General features: G+C 39.8%; 1 protein-coding gene across 3 annotated transcripts in view; it reads left to right on the forward strand.

Annotated features, from left to right (window-relative positions):
* Positions 1-24985, forward strand: part of CCDC82 (coiled-coil domain containing 82) — a 141926-nt gene that overhangs the window by 29777 nt on the left and 87164 nt on the right. For all 3 annotated transcript variants that reach the window (XM_069202394.1, XM_069202393.1, XM_069202395.1), the window contains 3 exons: positions 6028-6622; positions 18613-18781; positions 23058-23144. In XM_069202394.1, the coding sequence (XP_069058495.1) occupies positions 6038-6622; positions 18613-18781; positions 23058-23144 (841 nt within the window). In that variant the 5' untranslated portion in view covers positions 6028-6037. The remainder of the gene's footprint in view (positions 1-6027; positions 6623-18612; positions 18782-23057; positions 23145-24985) is intronic.

Consider the following 24985-nt stretch of genomic DNA (forward strand, 5'->3'; position numbering starts at 1 on the left):
ACATTTCAACATTAGCCATTGTTTTGTTTTTCGTGACTTTTCTTGTTTACCTTGTTTTGGGCGTGCTGGAGGAGGACCGTTGTTAGCACTGCTTCTCGAACGTTGGATCTTACATGCACACGCTGGCTCTCATGCTGGAGTATTGGATGGTGCGTACACGCGCTAACTCTTGCGCGTCTACAGGTTGCTTGGACAACATCCTTTGTTGTTAGAAACAATGTCCTTTGACGCTAATCACGGAGCGTCCATATTAGCATAAGATTTAACCATTCGTCGAGAAATGCATTTTGAGCGAAGTACACGGCAATATTTGTACAATTTGAAGGTTCTGGCAACATGATTTCTGTGTACTTTTAAACTAGTTTTGTCATTTTTCTCTTTCTACTTACTTAACCGACACACTAAGATATAGTTTGCGACACACTAAGATATAGCTTGCTTAACAGAGATACATGAAATAGCTTGGTGAAAAGTTAGCTAAATATTTATAGTTTACAGCTGTGACTGCCAGTACACTATGGGCCTGATTACAACTTTGGCGGAGGGGGTTAATCTGTCCCAGATGTGACAGATATCCCGCCCGCCGTATTACGAGTCCATTATATCCTATGGAACTCGTAATACAGCGGGCGGGATATAAGTCACATTTGGGACGGATTAACCCCCTCTGCCAAAGTTGTAATCAGGCCCATTGTCCTCAAGTGGAGATTCTTCGGGCACTTCCCCTTCAGTTGAGCACTCCCAAGGAATTTTTCGTTTCTTAGGGAGAGTAAGTTATACAATGGAAGGAATATTTTTTGAATGACACTGCAAATTTAGAAGAGTGCAACGGTTTACTCACTGCTGATAGGAAAAAAACGATCTTAATGCACTGTTTAGGTCCTGAAGGTCTTCGTATTTACAACCAACTACAAAAACATGGCAGAAGCGATGAAGACATATTTCATAGTGCTATTTTGGATTTAAACGATCACTTTTCTCCTGCAGTTTGCATTGCGGTTACTCATCACGCATTGTTCCAGAGGAAACAAGATAAGAATGAGGACATAGAGAGCTATGTTTCTGCTTTGAGACAGTTAGCTAGCTCATGTAGATTTGTTGGTTTACATGATGAACTGGTGCGTGACCAAATTGTAATGTATACTAAAAACAAATCTATCCAAGAGAGGTTGTGGATTGAAGGTGAATCCAGTCTTAAGGATATCGTTGCTTTAGTTAAGAAGCAGAGTTATCTGAAAGATGTGCGAAAATTACTTTGGCACAGGATAAAAAGACCGAAGAGGTAGTTGCCAAGGTTAATGATCGGAAGCACAACAAAGGATCCCTGGATAAACGGGATAATGACTTTAAAAAGGAAAAATATCACACGTTTGCAAAGAGTCAAAAATCTAACATGCCAGATGCTAAAAATTAGTGTTTCCGTTGTGATAGTGCTTATCACTCTGCAAAATTTGATGGTTGACCAGCTAAAAATGCTAAATGTTTGGAATATGGTATTCTAGGCCATTTTGCTAGGGTTTGCAGAAAGAAACAATTGAAGAAAGCGAATAGTAAGGTAGCCTGTATTAAAGAGGTGGAGGAAGAATTTTCTGATGATAGTGATGAAGAAGTGAATTATAAGATGAGGGGACATAAAACTGTTGTTTTGAACATTTCAGGACAAACCTCAAACAAACCTTTGTATTGGGTATCATTTGGGGGAGTCATGTTGCAGGTAGCAGCAGATTCTGGTTCCCCATATACTATTGTTTCAGAAAGCACATGGCAAAAGTATTTTGTAAATAGTATAGGGGAGCATCTAGAAACCCCTGACATTTCTCCTGAAACTTACACTGGTGACAGTATAGATATAATTGGTTTTAGTTTGCTGGTATTTAAATTTCCGCAAAGACAAGCAGTATGTAAGTTATATGTGGCTAAAGAAGGTCCGTTGTCTTAGGCTGGAAAGACCAAAAGAAGCTACATATTGTTGTAGATCCTAACAGTGTAGAGCAGGTTTTAGTAATGTGTGATGAGGAACATACAAAAAAATGGGTTGTACAAGAAGTTTCCAGGAGTTTTCAATGGGCAAGTACGTCAACTGAAAGGATTCACGCATCGTATCAGACTCAAAGAAGTTGCCAAAACCCAAAATTCATTAAGTACGGAACATTCCATTTATTGTCAGAGATGAGGTAAAGAAAGAGTTCGACAGATTACAAAATTTGCAGATTATAGAACCAGTTGAAGCTTCTGAATGGGTTTCATCTTTGGTCGTCTCACGTAAAGCTAATGGCAAAGTGAGTTTATGTGTAGGTTTAAAAGGTTTGAACCATAATATAATTGTAGACCAGTTTCCTCTGCCTCGTATTGATGAGATGTTGTCTGCTACGAGAGATGCCAAATGGTTTTCCACTCTGGACTTGTCGTCTGCGTACCACCAAGTTAAGTTGGATTACCATAGTAGACATCTAACAACGTTTTGTTCACCATGGGGTTGTTTTTGTTTCAAACGTATGCCTTTTGGTTTGGCGTCGGCGGCTGCCATCTTACAAAGGTTGATGATGCAGTTATTTGGGCACTTACCTAATGTCACATTCTTTCAGGATGATATTTTAGTTATGGGGAGTAGCAAGAAACAGCATGATAAAGAATTGAGGAATGTTTTGAACATCTTACAGAAAACAGGTTTGACCGTAGAGAGCAGCAAGTGTAGATTTGCACAGAAGAAAGTGACGTACCTAGGACATGAGATCGATTATAAGGGCATCAAAACTAAAACAAAGTTGGTGGAAGCTATTAAGAATGCTCCATCTCCTACATCTAAAGATTAATTGAGATCCTTTTTAGGGCTAGCCGAATTTTTTTGAAATTTGTAGAAAATGTTTCTTGTAAAACTCACCAAATGAGAATGTTGCTTAAAAACAAAGTTAAATTTGAATACACTGGAAGCTGTCAGAAGGCTTTTCAAGAAATTAAGAATGTAATTGTAATTGCTTCAGTGTTGCGTGGTTAGGATCCAAAGGCTTGTTCTATTATCACAACGGATGCAAGTAGTAAGGGTCTTGGAAGTGTCTTAACACAGATTGACAATATATGTAAAGAATATGTTGGTGCATTCGCATCCCGTTCTTTATCTACCACAGAAGAAAAACACTCTGTGATAGAAAGAGATACGTTGGCATGTGTGTGGGCATTCAAACACTTTCGGAAATTTATTTGGGGACAAAAATGCATCATACGGACTGACCATAAACCTCTTACTAAATTGCTAACTACGGAAGGTTTATGTAAAGCATCTGCTAGAATAGCTAGGTTATCTATGAGACTACAAGAGTTCTTATATGAGGTGCAATATGTTCCTGGGGTAAAACATTTTACTGCAGATTTTCTAAGTAGAATATCTTTACCTTTAAAAGAGCTGGATCAAGATCCATGGAATGATTGGTGTGTAGCAGGTGTGTTTGATGGTAATACTTTAAGCTCATTGCAAGAAGAAGAATGGATGAAAGAGTATGAGAAGGATGACGTATTGAAAGAAGTGAAAAACAAAGTGATTCTTGGTTGAAATGATGATAAGAAAGTAAAAAGCAATTATATTTTAAGGGCATTTTGGGAAGTGAGAGATGAATTGAGTATTGAAGGTGATTTTGTATGTAGAGATGGAAAGATTATTCCTCCTTGTCCTATTAGAAATAAACGTATTGCTATTGGACATGAAGGTCATTCAGGAATTTCTCGTACAAAAGAGGAATCAAAGTACTCTATTGGTGGCCGAAGATCGATGTGGAAATCAAAAGATTTGTACGAGACTGCATGGAGTGTGATAATAGTGACAAAGCTCAAAAGACACTGAATCCACCAATATATCCTTTAAGTTGTCCTAATTTACCATGAGAAGAGGTTGCTTTAGATATTATGGGTCCTATTGCATGGCATGATGTCACTTCAAAGTATATTGTGGTATTAGTGGATTTGTTTTCCAGGTGGATTTAATTTTCTGTGATACAAAAGATCGATACAAAGGCAGTGATTGATTTTTTAGAGGAAATATTTTTAAGGGAAGGCCTTCCTAAGATTTTGTTGACGGACAATGGTTTTCAATTTAAATCTGAGGAAATGAAAACTTTTGCCAAAATGACTGGTATAGAACAAAGGTTTACAGCTTTGTATCATCCCAGAGGGAATGCTGTAGTGGAACGTATAAATAGGGTTTTCAAGGGCATCATTCAAATTGCAAAGAATGGGAATAAAAATAATGTAGATTCTGAGTTAAAGAAAATGTTATGAGCTTACAGAGTAACACCTCATGAAACAATAGGTCAGAGTCCGTTTGATTTGATAAGAGGCAGAATTCCATTTTCGAGGATTAATCCAGGGTGAATGCAGAGAAGTAGACAAGTATTTTGGAGCAAGGAACATGTAAGAAAGTGCATAAAGGGTTCACAAGAAAAGAATAAGCGGTATTTTGATAATAAATATGGTGCTAAGGAAGTACATTTGAATGTGGGAGATTGGGTGAGAGTGAAATCCGTAAGGAAAGTAGTCAAATGTGAGAGCAAGTTTAGCAAGCCTATAAGAATTAAGAAAGTGATGAGAAATACTGTTTTATTGGATGATGGTAATGTATTTAACATGAGTCTCGTTGCTATTGCCAAGCCTTGCAAACAATATATTTTGCAGGATGATTTGCTTGAAGGTAATAATAGCAAATATTGGTGGTTACAATGTGAAAATAATAGTAACAAAGAATCTAGCCCTGTTGGGGGATCTGGTGCAATAGGCATTCAGGAATGTGGTCATACTCATATAAATATGGGTGGATGTCAATGTGATGTGAATGAGTGTGAACAGGATAAAAATGTGGAATGTGGTGAAGTGAAGAAAAGTGTTTTCGGTGGGGTTTTAAGAAAACCTAAGGTATTAGAAAACTGTGTGTGATTAAAATAGAATATTTTTTTTGTTTGTTTTTTTGTTTAAAAAAAGGGGATGTGTAGTGATGTATTTTATAGAATGCAATTACATCAGGAGAATGTTATGACATGGGGTAGTGGAATATGGAGGTAGGCTGTGACGTGGGGATGGAATGTAAAGAGAGTTCGTTATTGATTCGACCGTGCCGGTTGGGTGTTCGTGTATCTCTGTTATGTGTACTGCAACTTACAAATAAATGTTAACTTTATGAAAATAAAGAGCGAGTATACTTCCTTCAATGGCCCTAGAGCTGTTTCTTTGCCAGTGGAGGGAAAGGGGAGGAGCAATTCCTAGGGGTGAGGAGTAGGTATTCGCATTATTTTTTATGGCCAGGCTAAGCAAACCCCGTCAGGGATGAAGTAAACCTCAGTTGTTAAGGAGAGTGGCGAGGAAGACAGACTAAAAAGTAATGTGCCTTTGATTTATTTAATACTTCTACCTCTCCCCTCATGGGTTCTGTTTGCCAGTATTTACATGTTTGTGTATCTTTTGCCTTACCAAGTTGCTAACAATTATATTTTGATTAAAGTTGATAATTTATGACTTAGCCGTTTGTACTGTTGATTTAATTGTGTAAATGTGCTGCCAATGCTCACCTGCCATGGAGAACAATGGTCTAGAGTTGTTTGTATTCCCTTCATTTTGGTTTGTGATCAGGTTTTACTGTAACATAGATTTCCTGATTTAAGATTCACACATTACTTTATTTTGAAACTATTATGTTTACTTTAAGTATCTGTGTTAAAGCAGTAAACTAGAACATATTTTGTGATATTGCAGCACGTAAAACATGCTGAACTTGCAGGCGGTAAGAAAAGACATTTATAATGTTTCGCTAAATTAAGCAGGTTGAACTTTAGCTTCCTTCAAATGAATTAAATCTAACATCATCTATGGTAATATGTTTGTAATTTAACATCTTTTGATAAGTACGCTTAGTTGTATGACATTTTTTCGAAAAAGAAGACTGACTCCTTAAAGCTTGCTTCCAACAGAAATCACATCGCTTTATGTACTACAGAGGAGAAAAAATATATTACACGTTGCAAAAACACATTGTTTGTTTTGTACTAGGTGAAATGCAATGTCGACACAAACTGTGAGCCGAACCTATAAGACAAGGAGGACTAGTATTGAAAAGCCAACACTGAAATCTCGCGTTGACTGGAAGCGTACTAAGAGGGACATCTCCCAAGTGCTTGCAAGTGAGGAGGAGGGTTTCAGTTCATCAGAAGATCAGTGGCAAGACCACGGACATGGGATTGTCAATGTCGATGGCAGCAGTACAGATTATGAGGAAGAACAAGAGCCAAGGAAAGTCTTTCTTCAAAAAGAAGATGCAGAAGATGATTACATTCCCAGAGCAAAACGCAAACGAGTAGCCTCCATTTTGTATGATCAAGATAGTAGTTCTGATGAAGAGGAACCTGTGAGAAAAGTATTTTCTAAACGCCGTTGCATCATGGACGATGAAAGCACTGACGGGGATAGTGATGAAAATTGTAGCCTGATTCTTAGTGACTCTTCTGTGATCCAACAAAGGGAAGAAGGGTTGGCAAAAGTAAAGGAAAATGCAAACGCAAGGAGACAGAAACGTCAAGCAAAGCTCAAAGAACTTTCTGAAAAACTACATAATACACTGAAGTCAAATAGAAGTGGGAACGTAGAGGTGAGCTTCTAGTATCAACATTAATGTTAACAAAAAATTAAATTGGGCTGCAGGGAACCATTTGATGTCCTCTTTCATTGGCCACAGTGTACTTTACCTGTCACGCATAAAATAATATTTTTATGAGAAGAACAATGATTACTGTATTTGCCCCAATTATTTTCTTTAGTCTTGTTTCATCAAACTGTGGAGATAAACTAATATACCTTTAAGTTATTGTCTATGTGGGATATTTTATACATTCCAAATATTAGATGCACTTCTTGTACTCACAGTATGTCATTGATATTCCCTCTTAGCTCCCACGTTTTCCTTTCAACTAAAAATTGGGCTGGACCTCCTGAAGTCCTCCACAGAATCCTTCTCCATTATGGATTCTGAGAAGTCCTCCAAAAATTCCATTTGCCCTGTTGTCCTGTGTTACCAAGGGACTCATGAAAAACATAACATATTTTAAAATCTGTCTTGGTAATGAAATGATTTAGGATTCTTATTCTCAGGATCCTGTTTCCATCCAGCTTCATATCAAGTATCTGTATTGTTGACATTTCACCAGGATTTCCCAGTAATTGTATCCATTTTTACCCACATGTGCCCTTTTGTGTTCTTTCAGGAGATTATGGTGCTGGGGGGGGTAACAGTTATTTTCGTAATTACCCCATAAAGCTCTGGCCCTGTAGCTGTTCGAGGTGGCTGAGTTTCCAAAGGGATCCTTCCTGATTATTGTATTTATAAAAATATTGTTATGCCTGCTGTCCCAAGGATTGAGTAGTGTTTAGAAGTTAGGAGCTGATGAGTCCTCCATGAAACCTGGTAATTTGTGGGGTGAGGGACGAGGTAAGTGTGTGTTGCATGTGTTGTGTGCAGTAGTTGTTTTGTTGAAGTCTCCCTCCATTGTTCCTGCATGCCTGGCAGGGCATTGGTGAGTGGCATTAATAAAATCCAGATTTTCTGCCTACCAAGGAGTGAAAAATCTACATTTTATGTCATGACACGGAGGCTAACATTATTTAGGTTTAATGTGCTGTTAACATATCATCAGTTACATTAGCAACAGGCCTGAACTAGCAACTTTTAAACATACTTTTGTTAGACCAATCTGCAGCTTTCAGGATATCTTGCAAACCACCTCCCAAAACAAAGGTCTTAGAGGCTGAAGCACCCCTAAGGGAATGAGCCCCACCTATGTGAAATCAACAACTGTGCCACATTTTGCCTCAAGCTTGCAGTTCTTTCCTTGTACTCTTTCAAGCATTTCACAACACACAGATTTTCATTGGAAACTAAGTAAGGGTAGAAAATTGATGTTGAAAGAGTCTTTAATATAATAACACACTCCCTCAGGTTGATAGGCTTTGCTGGTGACATATAAGGCTCTTACATCTGAAGTTCTTCTAAATGACACCAAAGAAAGGAAGACTGTTAGTTTGTAAGAAATACGCTTTAGCAATACGTTACACTTCTCACCTTATCCTGTCAGTACTTGTATGACATCCCTGACATCCCATAAAAAAGAATATTTTGCAGCAGGTGGGTTTAAAACCTGTGTACTTCGCTTATTATTTCTAGTTAGTAGATTTTGACTAACAGATACACCGTCCACCAAACAATATAGCTATAGCCGATCTGTAATCATTAACTGTCCTATAGAACAAACCTGAGGCAAACAACTCTGATAGTTGAACACCTGCACTAAAATAGTTGAAACGGGATCGCAATTCCATTGAAAACACCAACATACCCATTTTTCCATGCCAATCAATAAGCTTTCCTTGTCCCAGGTGCCCACAACTGAGATATGAGCCTGAATGCATCTGCCGAAAACCCAAGGTTTTCCCATTGTCTCTGAAATCTTACAAGCCATCAGAACCAACAGACCCTGTTCTATGAGAGGATGAAATTCTTCTTCTGGTCCCAAAAGCACATCTCTGGATGTAAGAATTAGGATGGGGAAGTCCATAGTCATCTCCAGCATGTGTGGAAACTAGGACTGTGACCTCCAAATGGGTGTTGTACTACGGTAGTTTCACTCGATCTGCATACATGCAGTATGGTGCGTGGAAGCATGGCAAATGGAGGGAAAACATAGGGTGCCAAGCCCCTCCAATACTGTAGAAAGTTGTCCACCCCAGAAGCTTGAGGGTCCGACCTCCAGCTGAAGAACCTCATAAATTGCATGTTTAGTCTGTCCGCAAAATAGTCCACCCGAAGGGACCCGACCTTTCCTGAACATTCATTTGTACCCTTCTGTTCAGCTTCCAATTGATGGAGTCTTTGAAGTTCTGAGAAAACCAATCTGCTATACCATTGTCTATCCCAGAAATATGTTCTGCTTTTTCAAACAGTACACCCAAAAATCTTTCGCCGAGTCTGCAAGACCCTTCGAACGAGGGCCACTCGTCCTGTTGATGTATCTCACTGCTGACACATTGTCAGTAACCAACATCACACAACATCTCATCATGTCTTTCGTAAAGGAACGAATCGCAAAAGAACCTGCCCGCAATTATAAGAAGTTGATGTGTAAACTCCCCCCCTTTAATCCTATCAGCATCCCTCAGTGGATAAGTTCCCATATCTAGCTCCCCATCTGTCTAAACTGCCATCTGATTCTATTATCATTTCTGGTTCCTCCCCAGAAATGGCCCTGCCTTTCCATGCCTGTGTATTTTTGAGCCATCACAAACGTTCCTGTCGTGATTCCTGATCTAGGGATAGCATTTAGGAATATGACCAATTGCTCCCTAAGAATTTCTTTTTAAGTCCCTGAAGGGCCCGGTAGTATAAATGACCCAGGAAAATTGTCTGCATTGTGGATGATAACAGACCCAAAATCCTTGCTAACAACCTTAACCGAATTTCCTTCTTCACTAATAATCTCCTCAACTCCTTGTGTAACATCCATAACTTCTCTCTGGGAAGCTTCAGGGAGTTCTCCCTGGACGTTGTCTACCACAAAACCTAGGAACTGCACCTCCTGAGATAGGATGAGACAAGACTTCTCCCAGTTTATTATAAAGCCCAGGTATTCGAATAACTGGACTTTCATTGTGTGGTAAGATACTTCGTCCCGGACCGTGCCATTATTAGGCTATCATCCAAGTAGACAATCAATTACCCCCCTTGCTCCGAGCCAGGCCACCACAGGGTGGAGAACATTTGTGAAGCACCAGGGTGCTGAACAGAGGCCAGACGGTAGACTGCCAAATTGCCAAAGTACAACCTTCCAGGTAAATTGAAGGAATTTTTGGTGTGTAGGCCAAATTGGGATTGTTAAATGTGTGTCTTTGAGGTCTAATCTTGTTAGCCAGTCCCCTTTCCTCAAGACTTCCCTTAACAGGTATATCCCCTCCGTTGGCAATAGACCACCCACTAATTTAGTTCTTTCAGATTTGTTACTGGCCTCATCCCTTTGTCTTTCTTCCCGACCAGGAACATATTGCTGACGAAGCCTGTGCTTGAAACCTTCTGGATAGCCCCCTTGGCCAAAAAATCTTCGAACTCCTTGGTGACCAGTTCCGGGTCCTGGTCCGAGAATCTTATTTCTTGAGGCATTCTCACCTGGTCAGGGAGATCTACAAATACTAGCCTTTAACCCTTGACAGTTTCCAAAACCTCTGGGTCCTGTGTCACTAGTTCACAATTCCCACAAATCTGGGCCAATCTTCCTCTGACTTTTGAAGGGGTAAATAAAGGGTCTCTGGAAACTCTTACCTGCGGAGAAACCTTTCTGCCTCTGATCTCCTCTGCCAAACCTGGTACGGGTCCTTTGTCTCTGAGGGTAGAAGCCCTGGCGTGGACCAAAACCCGACTGGTTAAATCTATTGCCACATCTCGGGAAGGGTCTGGAGGAAGCTTGACCTCGTTCACCCAGCCCTACCAAAAACCGTATACTAGAAAAAACTTTTTTCAATCTCTCTGGGGTTTCTGGATGGAACTGAAAACTGCTACGTATTTGGTCATATGTTTATTGAACTCATTTCCAAAGAGAAGACCCTGGGCAGACGGGCCTCCTTCTTGGGTGGCTAAATCTATTAATTTAAGATCGATTCAAAGGAGGATGCTCTTTCTTCTCTCATTATAGATTGCGGTGTTGGCATTCCCTAATAAGCAAACTTCTCTTTGGGCCCACTGGCGCAATTCTTTGGGACCCACTGATGTTTCATTGAGATAGGCCTGTTCGGCCATCTCAAATATCTTAATTAAGTGACCAGTTAGCAAGAGTCTATCGTGGCAAGATTGAAGGCTCTTTTTCAGTCCTTTTCTGCAATTTTCACTATTTTTATTATCTAACTCGGGAGAAGCTGTGATTTTGTCAGTTAGGGAAGGAGGGGGGCACTAAGGGCCAGATGTATGAAAATATTTTGCACTCGCAAACGGTAAAATTGGCCGTTTGCGAGTGCAAAATAGTGGTCTGCAATGCATGAAAGGCATTCGCAGACCACAAAGTATAAATCACAAAAATTGAGATTTTTTGCATTGCGACCTGGATTTTGTGAATCGCAATTTGCGATTCGCAAAATCCAGGTCGCAAGGCAATGCTGCAAAAAATCGCAAATTGCGATTTTTCGCAGAATGGTATTTTGCACATGCAAAATACCATGATCTGCAACCAGGTGGTAACCTGGTGCAAAATTTTAAAATGCAGTAAAACTGCATTTTTAAATTTAACATGTAAAGCACAAATGCCCTTTTGGCATGTGTGTACCTTACATGTTAAAAAAAAAGAAAAATTGGGGTGCAGGAGAGGGGGCCTTAGGCCCCCAGCACCCTGGCCTTTTGCATTTCCAAAATTGCGATTTCTGGTTCATTGGGGGGCAATGGCCCATAGCTGCGAATGGGGCCGGTATCGCAATTTGCGATTCGGTAATAGCATTTGCGATTTTTAAGAAATCGCTATTACCAATTCGCAAATGTGATACATGGCCCTTTGCGAGTCGGTAATAGCGATTTCTTAAAAATCGATATTACCGAATCGCAATGGGCCGTGATCATACATCTGGCCCTAAGATCGTAAACGAGACCTGACCTACTTGGGAATCTCTCTTCTCAGCCAAAAGGTAATGTAATCGGCGACATGCTGAGACATTGTCCATTTGGGAGATTGGAGATGTTTGGTGAGGTGATGGTCGAGCATGTCCTCTCCTAGGGGGTCAACAGTGCCCATCTTGGATCCAGAGACCTTTGCCTCTTCTGATGTTCACTTTTTAGTTATTTCAATAGCCTTGTTATATTTATTCAAAATGGCACTCAATGTAAACGGCAAGGGTGCCAAGGCACTTTCCTCTAATTAAAGAGGTCGTTCTGAGGTGAGAGGAACAAGTGAAAAAGCACATCTTGGTTAAATTCTGGAGGGGTCACTGAAGGTGAGAGAGGTGCCCTTGCTGGGTCTTAAACCATTATATCAGGCAAGCTTTTAAACATTCCAGTTGTTTTTTTTGGATGGTGCGCAATGGTGCACGTTATCCCAGTGTTAAGGCAAAGCGCAAAGAGGTGAGTGCCGCCTTGACATTAGGAATGAGAAAGTCGGAGGGCTCACGGTCAAAAGAAGACTGTGCACCGTCCGGTGAAGAAAAAATGCTGCGCTTCGGCTCACATGAAGAAGGCAGGAAGTCCAGAGCACAGGCACGGCGAGAGAACAAGGCCACTGTGTTGAGCACGGTGAGCTCAAGCCACATTTAAAAGTAAACGCAGGTAGGAAACTGGTTAAAGGAATGAGCTAAAGCATAAATAAAAGGGCCTACATACAAGAATCATATGGAGAATGATAATAGGGGCTAAAATAAATTAAAAGGCTCGTACCAGAGGAAATAAGGCACATATAGGAAACATTAACACTAAATAATAATTAAAAAACTTACAATGAAAAGTAAAGGAGAGGAATCTACAACCTGATGATATAAACAAATAAATCTCCCTGTATGTATAGGAAAAGGTAGGAAGAGGCGGGGTAAGGGGATCTTAAAGCAAATACAGAGGAGTAGTGCTTATCTTGTGAGCAGCAGCAACAAAGAAGGAAGATAGCAGCGTGTGGGTGGACTATATACCTTGTTGGAATGTTATTAAAGTTCTTAATTCCTTCAATGTTGCTGCTGTGAGCGGGCAATAAAGATGTTTTGCATTTTGTTAGCCTCCGAGTCATGAAAATCTGTTATTTCTGGATACTGGATTATTAGTTGCTTGAGAAAAAGGGAAAAAACAAATTGAACCCATAGAGTAAAACCACAGCAGTAGAGCAAGGTCTCTACTGCTAGATTGGCTAGTGTCTGATCAAAATTGTCACTTTGATTGCGGTGATGACACATTATAATAGTTGTCAACATTTGCACAGCCGAGATGACCATTTCATCCTGCGATGCATCTAAAGGACAGTGGCTCAGCCCGATTGTGATTCTAGGGGCATTGACCTGGTTGAAAGTTTGAGTTTACTTTAGGTTAATCCAATAAGCAGCAGACGTAAACCACTTTTGTTTGCATGTAAAATTTGTCAGTGTGTTCAGTGAATACATTTATGCAGCCTGCATTCCAGAGGTTTGAATTCCAAGTGGATAGCTCAGTCGGTCCATGTGTCTGCTGCAGAGAATTTTGGGCATTCTGCAGGTCATAGTTTTAGCTGCCGGTGTTGCATAGCTGTCCATATTTCAAAGATCAAGAAAAACAAGTACTACTGAGTTGCCCATTAATAATATCTGTTATTTGAGCAACGCATCTGTGATTAGGTCTGGACCTTCGATCAATTGTCTTTTCCTCTTACATCTACAGGTGACAACATTGACTGGGTAAGAACCAGACTCTAAAGTCACAAGTAGTGACAAGTTTACGCAACCCATGCATTTGAAACATAAAACAGATGGTGCAGTTGTAATTGATTGATTGAGAAGGGACAAGGCATGTCAGCATAGATATGTTTCATGCCTATAGTGTTGTCTTTTGGCCCAAACCCATCAGTCTTGTGCTTGCACTCCATTCTGCTTTTGCCTATCAAATAAACAAGAAAAGTAACTTGCATTTTTTTTTTTTTTTTTTTTTTTTTTTTTTTTTTACAGAACCAGGTTCATTTATGGTTTATGTCATGTGTTGTAATGATGTACACATCATTACCTGATTAAGTTTAAATACTGGTGTGCATTTGTTTATGGGTAAACTGCTAACAGTACCTGACAATTAGCTCAGACTGACCCCTGGCATGATGTCTATCAACTTTATGTCAAACATGAACTTCGAATGAGTTAATGGATTTATAAAGTGCAGACGTAAGCTCTACATTTTCAGTTGAATTCTAAAAGACTTCAAACTGTTTTTGTTGAAGAGCATTTGTCGGGGTGTTTCATAATGACAGGGCTAATAAAGCTCAAACAGAAATGTCTCTCCCCCCTTGTAAGAAATCATATAATTATTTGGGGTGAATAATAACACACCTCAAGGAATAATCCTGTCCGTTGCCAGGGTGAAGCCTCAAAGTCTCTAAATTTACCTGAGCTCAACCCTTGGTAGCTAGTGCACAGAGCAGACAGGCATTGTGTAAAGTATTTATGCAGTACCAAAACAGTAATAGTTCAAAATGCAAAACAATAAAAATCCAGACCAAATTAGAAAAATGAAGTAAACTGTAATAATCAAAATGGCACCAGAATGACAAAAATGCAACATGGGGAATCAAAGATACAAATCTTTAATGTTTTTAGTTGAAATAGCACCAAAATGCAGAAAGTGCCAATGATAGTCAATGATCTGGGTAGGCCAGGATTTAGGTGCAGTTTGAGGATGACACAGGTTGGATACACGAATCAGGTTTGCCGTGGTTAAAGTTTTTACCTTCTGACTTAGTCCTTTAAATACCTATCCACCATCAGAGTACCCTTCTAAAGTGCCCCAGGACCTCAGGGGAGGCACTAAAAGAAAGGGTACAGTCCAGGCCTAGTCACTACTGGTCAGCTGGATACTTCCAGGAAAAGGCCTTTTGTAGCTTATTGTATTCCGGTAGCTTGATCAATCCAGCCTTCTGATCCTTGGAGTCCACTTCTTTTTCCTGAGTGCAAGAGGGAGTAAGTCCAGTCCTTCAGGGCTTCTCGCAGGTCACAGACAACAGATCCAGTCTTCTTCTGATCCTCCACAGGTTCAGAAATTGTCCTGAAGTGGGTACCTGGAGGTTCAACACTTATGCCTGCACTAGAAAAGTCACCTGGCAGTGCCCTAACCTGTGAGGTAAAAGTTTCCAGGGCCAACCTTACCATTTTGGGCATTCTCAAAATGGTGAAACCCTTCAGCTGCACTAAACTTGGATTATGAGTGCATGGGGTGTGTGTGGAGAGTGTAATAGGGTAATCCTTATTTCCTCCCAGATCTAACACTAAAACCAGTCTAGCCACTGTACCCACAGCAAACCGAGAGACAAAATGTCTGGTAGGTCAAAAGCAAAGTCCTTTATCAACCACAGTAAAGCTACAACAGTCATCTTGGCATCCTGTACTCCTCCAGTTCAAGTGTGTCCTAAGTGTTATATGTGAACTCAGCAGGCCTGTCAAGCAGATTTAACACTCAACCAGGATTTGGCACTGTATTCTCAAAAAGGATGCCCACAGCCCCCACCCTGCATATTCTGTGGGGTTCAGAGGAGCCATCTCCGCACATTCATGTCAGCCTATTATTTGCTCCTGGGAGGCATTTCACACCATTCAAACTATTCAAGGCTAATTACTGACTGAGAGAACCAGGAGAGCAAAAACTAATTTGTTTCTAGGGAGGACAGACAGGGAAAGATTACCTTAATAAAAGTTCATTTTCCTTAATATGTATTAAAAGACCTTGGCCATTCACAATTGAATTGATTGTTTAATAACTATTACAAATAGCTGTTTAATTATTTTGCTAGCTTGTCCCATTCCCAAGAGACAGTATTAGTATTCTAATTTGTACTCTGGTTTTCTACATAGCACAGCTAGTCCTGCCACACTTAAATTAGGCTTTGGATGCTATTCACTGCAAGGACGTTAGCAGGACATTTCAACATATCCTAATTTAAATACCATCGCCCCTGCCTTCTGGTCTACAAGGCCTACATAGGGGTGAGTTAATATTATTTAAAAGAAAGTTGTTTGCTTGTAAAAAAAAAAAAGGTTTATTTTAATAGGTTGCAGGGCATGTTTTGCACTGTTTGTCAGGCTACAAGGGTACTCCTGAGTTATGTTTGCACAGCCACCGTCGTGGATGGCACAACAGGTGCTACAGTCCAGTAGTGGCATTTACCTTCCAGGCCCTGGGTACCCTTTGTATTGCATACTAGACACCCCTAAGCAAGTTAAATATGCCATTTAAGAATGTGGCAATTCAATCATGTTTAAAGGGGTAGGACAAACACTTTACTACTGGTTAGCAAGGATAAAGTGCACACAGTTCTACAGCCAGAAAATATATTGGGTCTAGCAAACAGTGGAAAATATGACATGGCATTTGAGAAAAGCTGGAATTCTTACACCCCTGCTCTAGTTTTCTTCACGCAGGAAGTCTGTAACAGGGCCCAGTAATCAGATGTTAGTTAATTAGATGTTGATCCACTGTTACAGCATTTCTTTGGAAGTTGCATTTGTTACAGAGGCACTGAAAACAATTATAGGAAGGAAGTGAATTGTAGACAGGTGTCATCATTGGTTTAATAGGTCACTATGGGTAAAGTAACCAATTGCAAACGCTCACCATTGTGCATCCACAGGGAAAAATACTTTGGATTAGCTGTGCATGCACATGCACTGGTGGCAATGGTACAAACAGTAAAAAAAAATAGTTAAGGGCATATCACTCACTTTTCTCACTGGTTTCACACACTGCATGTTTCATCATTGCAACCATGTATATGATTATCTTAGCAATGATGGGAAGTTGCAACAGGGTAAAGCAGAATATAGTGTCTCAGGATGGTATAAATGGGCAGTTATATGACCCATCTTTAAACATTAATGCAACACAGTCTTTCTAATGTGAAACAATGAGATGTAGGTAAGGTGAAGTGTAATGGCACAATCTAGTTACATACATACAGACCGTGGTCCACTCCAGGGTTCTAGAGTAGGTCAGAGTACTGGGTGTTGAGCCATGTGCATGTCCCATTGCATGGTGATAATGTGCAACACGCAAGGGTGATTTGGTACACTAATTAAGGGAAGTATAGTGGCACCTCCCAGTGTGAGCTCGACATCTAATGCATGATAATGTGTGCTCTGTGATGTCTCAAATCAGTGGCTAATATACTCTCTTGGGGTGTACCCATTGGATACCTGAAGGGGGTGAGGAGATGGGATAAGAGGCCATGTGAATCATCACCTGCAGAAACATTATGAACAAACAAATAGATTAACGTTAATCTTTATTCACATTTTTTCAAAAATGTTTCACAATTTGAATCCGGGTTTAAGTAGGCGAGATGATGCTACTCACCATGATTTGTGTTTCCAGTGTGTATTTATATCCTGTGTGTGTGTTTTCTGTTCTCAGTAGGCAGACCTATTTGTCCTTCAATAAACTGCATACATGGATAGCCCCAGAAAGGCAGCATACAAGTGTAAAGGGGCCTCTGTGATTGCCAACAGATTGTATTTGAAGGAATACTAACGTTGTCAAATGCTATAATGGTGTGTACTCTGCCAGGGTGCCAGATGTGCCACTTGTGTACAATGAACAACTTGGAGCACCTGAAGGAACTAGACAGTGGCATAGAACTGCCATTCTACCTGGCTACATGTTGCCTGTCCTTCGATGATTGTGGCATAGACATTTAGTGCTGAACTTGACTGGTGAGGCAACTCAGTACCTTGTGCAAATGCCAGGATTTGTAGTGCGCCTTAGATGCCAGCTGTGTCCCCGTGGTGCTGTGGAATTATCCAGATTTTCAGAAGTGGAATACAGCCTGTACCTTTACACGGGCAAGGGTGACACTGGAGTGGGCAATTGGTAAAGTTAGCCTCCTTTCTCGTTCTGCAATGAGATCCAGGATCAACTCTTGAGGGAAGTGAACTCTCCCCAATACAGTGACCCCATCTTTTACTGCTTCCACATTTTCTAAGATTGTAGAACTATAAACATCATGACTGCCTGTAGCGGAAGATTACTTAGCTTGTAAAAGCTTGTGTGCAGTGCTCCAGTGACCTTTCTGTCGATGCTCTAATTAAGATAGGGAATGTGCAAGATTGGAACTGTCTTAGTCTTTGTTAGGCTTAACGAATCTGTGTAAGACATAGTCCAAAGTTGATAAACTTGTGTGGGACACAATTCCAGTTTCAAACCTCAAGGGTTTATTCAAAATGACTATTATAAAAAGAAAAAATAAATCAGTAAGTCAATCAGAAATTAGCATAAACAAAGTAATTAAAGTATAATTCTGCAAGAGGACCAAGATAAGGTCTGCCTCTGAGGGAAGCCCAATGAAAGACTAAATATAAATCACAAAACCAGAGTGACATAGGGTCAGCTCTAAAAAAAGGCCCAACATGAACACTGACTCTTTTCCAAAATAAAACTGCTTTTATAATGTTTCAGGGTACAGAAGCTATATGCATTTCTTGGTATGATAAGACACAACAGGCTTGATTAGAAATGTTGTAAGCACATAACCCAAACAATATTCTGGTAAACAAAGTAGTTCTAGAGACACCTAATTCCTAATGCATTTCATAGGTTAGGTTTTGCATAACTAATTAAGGAAACAATTTATGCATTACATTTTATGTAACACAGCATTACAGTTGTTTGTTGAGCTAGTGAATGGCTTACACAGGACATCAGCAGCAAAAATAAAGAACCATCCTGAGATAACATAAATTTACATTTTATGCTAGTACAGACACTATAGGTAAGGCTTCATTTTCGAGGATTTCCCTGAAATGAAAAAGAGCACAAGGGGGGGGGGGGGGGGGGGGGGGTAGGCAGAGAGAGAGAGAGAGACTTGATTTTGTGTTGCTTATAAAGAATATTTATTTGAAAATCTGCTCTTCATTTAGAATGAAGAAGACTCAACGTCAAAAGAAACTAGTGAGCATGAGGATGATGATCGTGGGAGTCTTAGTAGTTTTATAGTGGAAGATGAAGAGGAGGAAAATAGTGAGGATGAGAATGAAACCCAATCACAAGCATTTCATTCTCTGCTTTTACAACATAACATTCCAGTAGGTAAGTGTTCACACTTTTTCTGTAAACATGTAAATTAGTTATGTATTGTACAAGAAGAATTTCCTGTTGTAAAACATGCAGTATTATTTTCTAGGAAACCTATCTCCCTATCCAGCTGTGCCTTAACTCCACATCTCTTGCTCACAAACATCTACCTCACCACAGCTTTCAATGAGTCTCATTCTCTGGGAAGCGTAGTAGTTGAATGCCAATTAGTTTGGAAATGTTGGGGCAATTGCTACTTCAAATAAGTGTGGAAATCTGCCTCCTTTAGCATTTTGACTCAGAGTCTCCATGTCGGTATATAGCGTCTCTTCCTTTGCTGAGTAGACTTCAAAGTCGTGGGAGAATCCTCCCTGGATAGGTAACATCCAGCCATCTGTCTCAAATCTCTTGATTAACAAACAATAATCCAGTTTACTGTATGAACCATATGGTCTTGACTTGAAAGAATAGAGCATTTCTTCACTATGGTTCTCTCTCTCCAAACCTCTTCCATATTCACCTTATTCTGTAAGGAATCATCATGGGTTCATCTAGCTAAACAAATCTCTCTGACGGTATTTGTCATTATGACAAAGACAAAAAATGGAAAAGCCAGCTTGATGAAAAAGGCTGACGAAACTTCATTTTGGGCAAAGATCATTATGAGAAAACCCATTTTTGCAAATGTCTAAAGGTTATTGTGAAAAAGTATATTGGAATCAGGTTGGAATCCCAAGCGAGATATTAAAAAAAAACCTTATCATATCCAGAGGGCGGAATTCAGTAGTGACTTCAGACAGGAGTAGAAGTAGAACACGGTCCAATTGAGAAAACAGTGGAGGTGTGTAAAGAGATGTTTTCATTGCTCTACCTTTATATTGCGTCTTTCCACTCACTTCCTTTCTCTATTCACTGCTCACACGGGAGCTGATGTTTCTTGCGCGCCTTCATTCAAAGTCTGCTCTGAAATTATTCCACCACTGCCATACATCCTGATTTAGCCTACTGTTTTTCAGCAACGCCACAGCCTTCAGATATATCTGAGCCATCTTAATACTTTGTGAATGCTGCAGATCTAGCAGTGTGTGTTTGTGATTTCCAGAAACTTCCATCTTCACCCTTGAGGTTGGATGATGTCATTGGAGGTTTTGAAATATAAAAGATGTCACATCATTTTAGTCTCAGATTATTGTCACGCATGGTCCCCACTCCAAGCAGAAAACTTAACATACCATGTCACAGAATGAAATTTTGGTTTTTAGTTCTCTCACTTTTTCATGGAAAACATTCTTCATGGCAAGAATATAAAAGGATATGTTCATAACCATATCATATTTCAAGAGGTGGATTTGTAGCGTCTCTGGATAAATTGTGCATTCCTGCTCAAAAAATGTAATTGTTCATTGCTTCTGTCTGTGGACATGTGAGTCTATTAGTTGGATTGAATAGAATAATGGAGGGATAGAAGAGGGAAGAATACAAAAAGTGTAAATTGGGAGATCACAGTAGTAAAATGAGGTCTGGGATGAGTAAAGGAGAGGTGGAGGAGGGAAGAGTCTGTAGAAATGGATTAGGGAGATCATAGTAGTAAAATGAGGTTTGGGATGGGTCAAAGGAGAGATACATGAGGGAGAATTAGTAAGGTTGTTTGGGAGATCATAGCAGTAAGCTGAGGTTTGGGGCGAGCCAGGAGGGGTAGAGGAGGGAAGAGTCTAGATAGGGTTATTTTGGAGATCATAGTAGTAGAGTGAAGTTTGGGGTGAGTCAGAGAGTGGAGATCGAGATTGATCGAGGTTTGGGGTGAGACAGAGTAGTGCATTGTTGAGAGTGATGATTTTTTTTCGCTTGTATGGTAAGACTGAAGTAATAAATTATAGATACTTGATTACATAGAAAGGGAGTGTATGTGTAAGGCAGGTAATCTTGAAATTTAATGTTGTTTTGTATAAACACAGACTTTCAAGCGTTGCAGTATTTGCAGTTTATTTGTGCACTTTCCATAACATTATTTTAATCTTTTCCTCAATATTTCAATAGTGAAATGATTGTATATAGTTACGATAATCACACATCCAGAATCACACAATCCTTTAAAGCAGGGAAGCCACGATTACAACTCTTTTCTCATGGCTAATAATGGGGCATTGCAGGATCTTTAAAATTGAACGCTTTACAAAGATAGCTAGAAGCTCCTCAAGATGACTTGTGATTGGCTGGTGTCAGGGAATATTGAGAAATAGTCTAACAGCCACATTTTGAGTTACTTGATGATAGTGAAGAAGATATTATTGCACTCCTAATTAAGATAGTTTACGTAGTCCAAGAGAGAGGTGATTAAGGTATGGGCTATGTTTTATCATGAAAATAAGGAAAGAAGAGGAAGAATCTTTCTAAGTGATCTCAGAAGTGTGAAGGAAGTCATAGGTAACCTGACACATAAAAGATAGGCTGCAGACAAACACATCCCTAGAGTGTTTATGGGCAATGATAGCTCAGAGGAGTGGCCTAGGGTGGGGGTGGGTGGACACCATCTAGGTGCTAACGCGTCCCTTTATGACCAATTTACTCATTTTGGGACTCGTTTTAGGCCAATTAATCTTTTGACCCTGATTGAAGACACCTTAGGACGAGATAGCTAATCAGCATGTCAATCAATATGTCAATAATGTCATCAATATTTATTACAACAATGCATTTCACCTTAGTCAATGACATTTAACAAGACTTAGAAACCGCAATGACCTTTCAGTCATGAATAACCACACCAGTATGATTTTGTGATATTTATTCCCTATTGATTGATAGACCGGAACAGAACCATTTGAGCTCCCGTTTACTCTAGCTGGATGCTAAAACTGAGGAACAATTAAGCAAGATGGAATGCAAAACGATTTCCAATGCCACCAACAGATGAAGTGATATCAACCTCCTTGATTTAGCCATCTTAGGCTAGACGTTCTCCAGAGATAGCCAGCAAAACAGTCTCCATGCTATACTGTCAATGGAATTCAGATTGAGATCTATCCAAAAGTGTGTTTATTTCGAGATACTGAGACAACTAGGTGTTAACACACTTTTCCTGGATTTTTATAAGGAAAAGATGGAAAGGGCATGGGGCTGATAGTAGCCGGCGGGGTGTAGGATCCAACACTGCCTTTTTCAGAAGGGAACCACTGGTGTTTGTTTCCATGCAGAAGGGACCAACGATGAGCTTAGGGGGAGATTGCTAAATTCTGTTATTGGGGTGGTGAGGGGGCATATGCTTTCAGAAGCTAGCACAGACACAAACGTGTGAGGTGGACTAGGGTCCTTTGTAGACTGATTGGCTGTGAGCAGGGACTGCAGTTCTTGAATTGAAATGGGTGAAAACCTGGCTAAAGAAGAACCAGGGGCAGAAAAAGACACAGACTCCAAACAGTTGAAGGTCTCAGAGGGGGTGGTTAGGGAAACTAGTCTAAATAGCAGTAATGATACCACAGAAGAAGATAGCAAGATCTGAACCAAACTTTGTAGAAGCAACTATGTTTTGACTCGCACAGGTGAACTCATGAGATATTTAATTATAGAGAACATTTTTTTTGAAGTGTTTTGTTGTGAAATATGAAGCACGCCCCCCCACAAATGGATTAATGGTATTTCTTAATGGCACCCCTATATGTCAGTTGCTAATCTCCATCGCACTCTTGTGCTTTACATTGTTGTCTGATGGCCCTGAGATTGTCATCATGCCGCAGGGCACGTCATCATGCGGCAGGGCAGTACAATATATTTAAAGTGATATGCCCACTACCATACAACTACCAAGAAGAACTGTAAGCCTTCTTAGATACATTGTGTGATCCTGAGTGAAATTATTTGATATTCCTACCCTCGTCATCTTTTGAGGGAAAGCCCCACTCGTTAGCAGGCCACATTTTCATGGGCAGGATCATGCAGTTTGATCAGCAGAAGCCACGATAACATTGTTCTAATGTCCACATATTTGTATTTGGTCTAAATCCTGTTTTGATTTGCTACATATCTGCAGTTTTCTGATGCATCTGTCAAATGAATACTTTTATTTTCAGATGATTGTGTTTACTGGACCCGTGTTCATTGTAATGAAAAGTACTTGTCTGCATTTCTTAACTCGTACATGTTGCAGCTATGTTTTATTGTTCGAAAACATAAATTAAAATATTGCTTACTGTCAGTTAATTGTTGTTTCTCCCTGTGTTTATTTAATCACAATTTTAATCCAAGTACATCATTTTGAAAATGTTGACGTTGTTTCTCGTTCCTTGTCTTTCAGTCAGTGATCATTTTGTCCATTTTCAAAGGATTGTCAAGGCTTTTCTCATCAACGCCGTCGATGACACGTTTCTTGCCTCCTTGTTTGGTTAGTGCAGCTTTTTTGTGCTTCTTTATCTTTCTACAAAATGCAGCCATTGTACATCGTGCCCCCTTGGAAGGTTCGTGTATTTTCTTAATGCATTTATCATTAGTGGCGTGATGAGACGTGTGGAGTGGAAGGGATCTATTGCAGAGTCCAAAATTTCAGTGTTGAAATTTAAACGACGATTGAAGTGAACAAGTGCACTGCAAAACGTTCCCGGATTTATTTTTAGCTTGTCAGCTGATTTGTTTTTGAAAAGCAATGTGTAATGTTTTTCGTGGCTGATCTCACACTGTGAACAGCTTGACAAATATTGCAGACTGGATGAGGGATATACTATGTGACCATTTCACGTTACACCCCTATTTCAGGTTTATGAGGCCATACACTAAGTTCTTTTATAAGATCACAAAACTGCAAGTTAACTTGTAACATCCTTTAAGTACAGTACTTGGAACGTCGTGCTGTTTGATATATTTATTTCTCTCTCCCTAATAAATCTTGACTTCAAGACTCCCTCTGAGGCAAGATTTGTTCTCATGTCTCAGTAGTAAAAGTTCATCCGGAATCCGAAAGGAAGAACTAAAGTACTCTGAAGGACTTAGCCTCAGTCCACTCCTTCTTGATCGTGGTCCTCAGATCTATTTCTGATTTCACACCAAGAGGCATAAAGATGTCTGGGTGTTAAATATCAGGGTCCTGTACACCCTTGGCAAAAGTGCCAGGAGCCAAGGTTTTTCTCAGAAGTCACCTGCTGAGACTGCCAAATGTTGGGGTTTTCAATTGCCAAAGCTAAATAGCTTTTATTACACCTCGTGTTTCTTTCATGAACCACCATACACTCCCATGCATGTTCTGTTTCATCCCTGCTTTTTCCCTTTGTCACTGTTTTTCCATCATTCCTTTTTCTCTCTTGTTCTTTCTTGTTCTAGGTCAAAGGCTGATGAGTTGATTTGATTTAAGTACTTATAGAGCGCACAAATGCCCAAAGGCATCTTGGTGCTAACAGCAGTTGGAAGAACCTCACACTTATACCTTACCAGAGAGCTGACGAAACATATGTCACCAAATATTAAACAGGCATCGTAAACAGCCAGGTCTTTAACATCTTAGGAAAGCAGAGAAAGTTATTTTGAGTTTTGGGAGCGAATCTTATGCTCCATCAAGGCGTTCTTTACAAATTTATATTTTGGAATCTTTTTAAGTAAATGACAGGAAGTGTTTTGCAACATTTGAAGCTTGGTTAGGGGGTCTCTGTTTCATACCAACATATACCACATTACAATAATCTAGTCTAGATGAGACCAGCGCAATAACCACCAACTTTTGCAAGTCAGGAGGAATAAACGGTAAAACCTTCTTTAGCATTGTTATGATATAAAAACAAGACACAACTAATTTGTTAGTCTGCTCCACAAAAGAAAGTTTGCATCAAATATGACCCCTACATTTCTAACTTTCTTTACCTGTATAGGAGGAAGTCCAAGAGAGAGGCCACCAGGATCGATTCCAGAATGTGTGATCTTTCCCAAAAGGTCGAACTTCAGTCATTTGAGAATTAAACTTTAAACAGTTATTACTCATCCAGTTAGCAATTTCTTGCAGACATCTGTTAAAGTGGCCTGCAACATCATCAATATTACTAGAAACAGGCACCACAATCTGTGTATCTTTGGCATAAGCTATAGTAACAAAGTCAAAATAATCAGTCAACTTAAACATGATTGACAACATAAGTGCTACTCCACAAAAAATGAGTGCCAATAGGCCCCACTTGCAACCACTGGCTCAAATTAAGCACTGCTTGACACCCCTTTCTGTTTAAGACTCTAGTTTAATAGTGA

The sequence above is a fragment of the Pleurodeles waltl genome, chromosome 8 (genome assembly GCF_031143425.1).
Source record: "Pleurodeles waltl isolate 20211129_DDA chromosome 8, aPleWal1.hap1.20221129, whole genome shotgun sequence".
Classification (NCBI taxonomy): Eukaryota; Metazoa; Chordata; class Amphibia; order Caudata; family Salamandridae; genus Pleurodeles; species Pleurodeles waltl.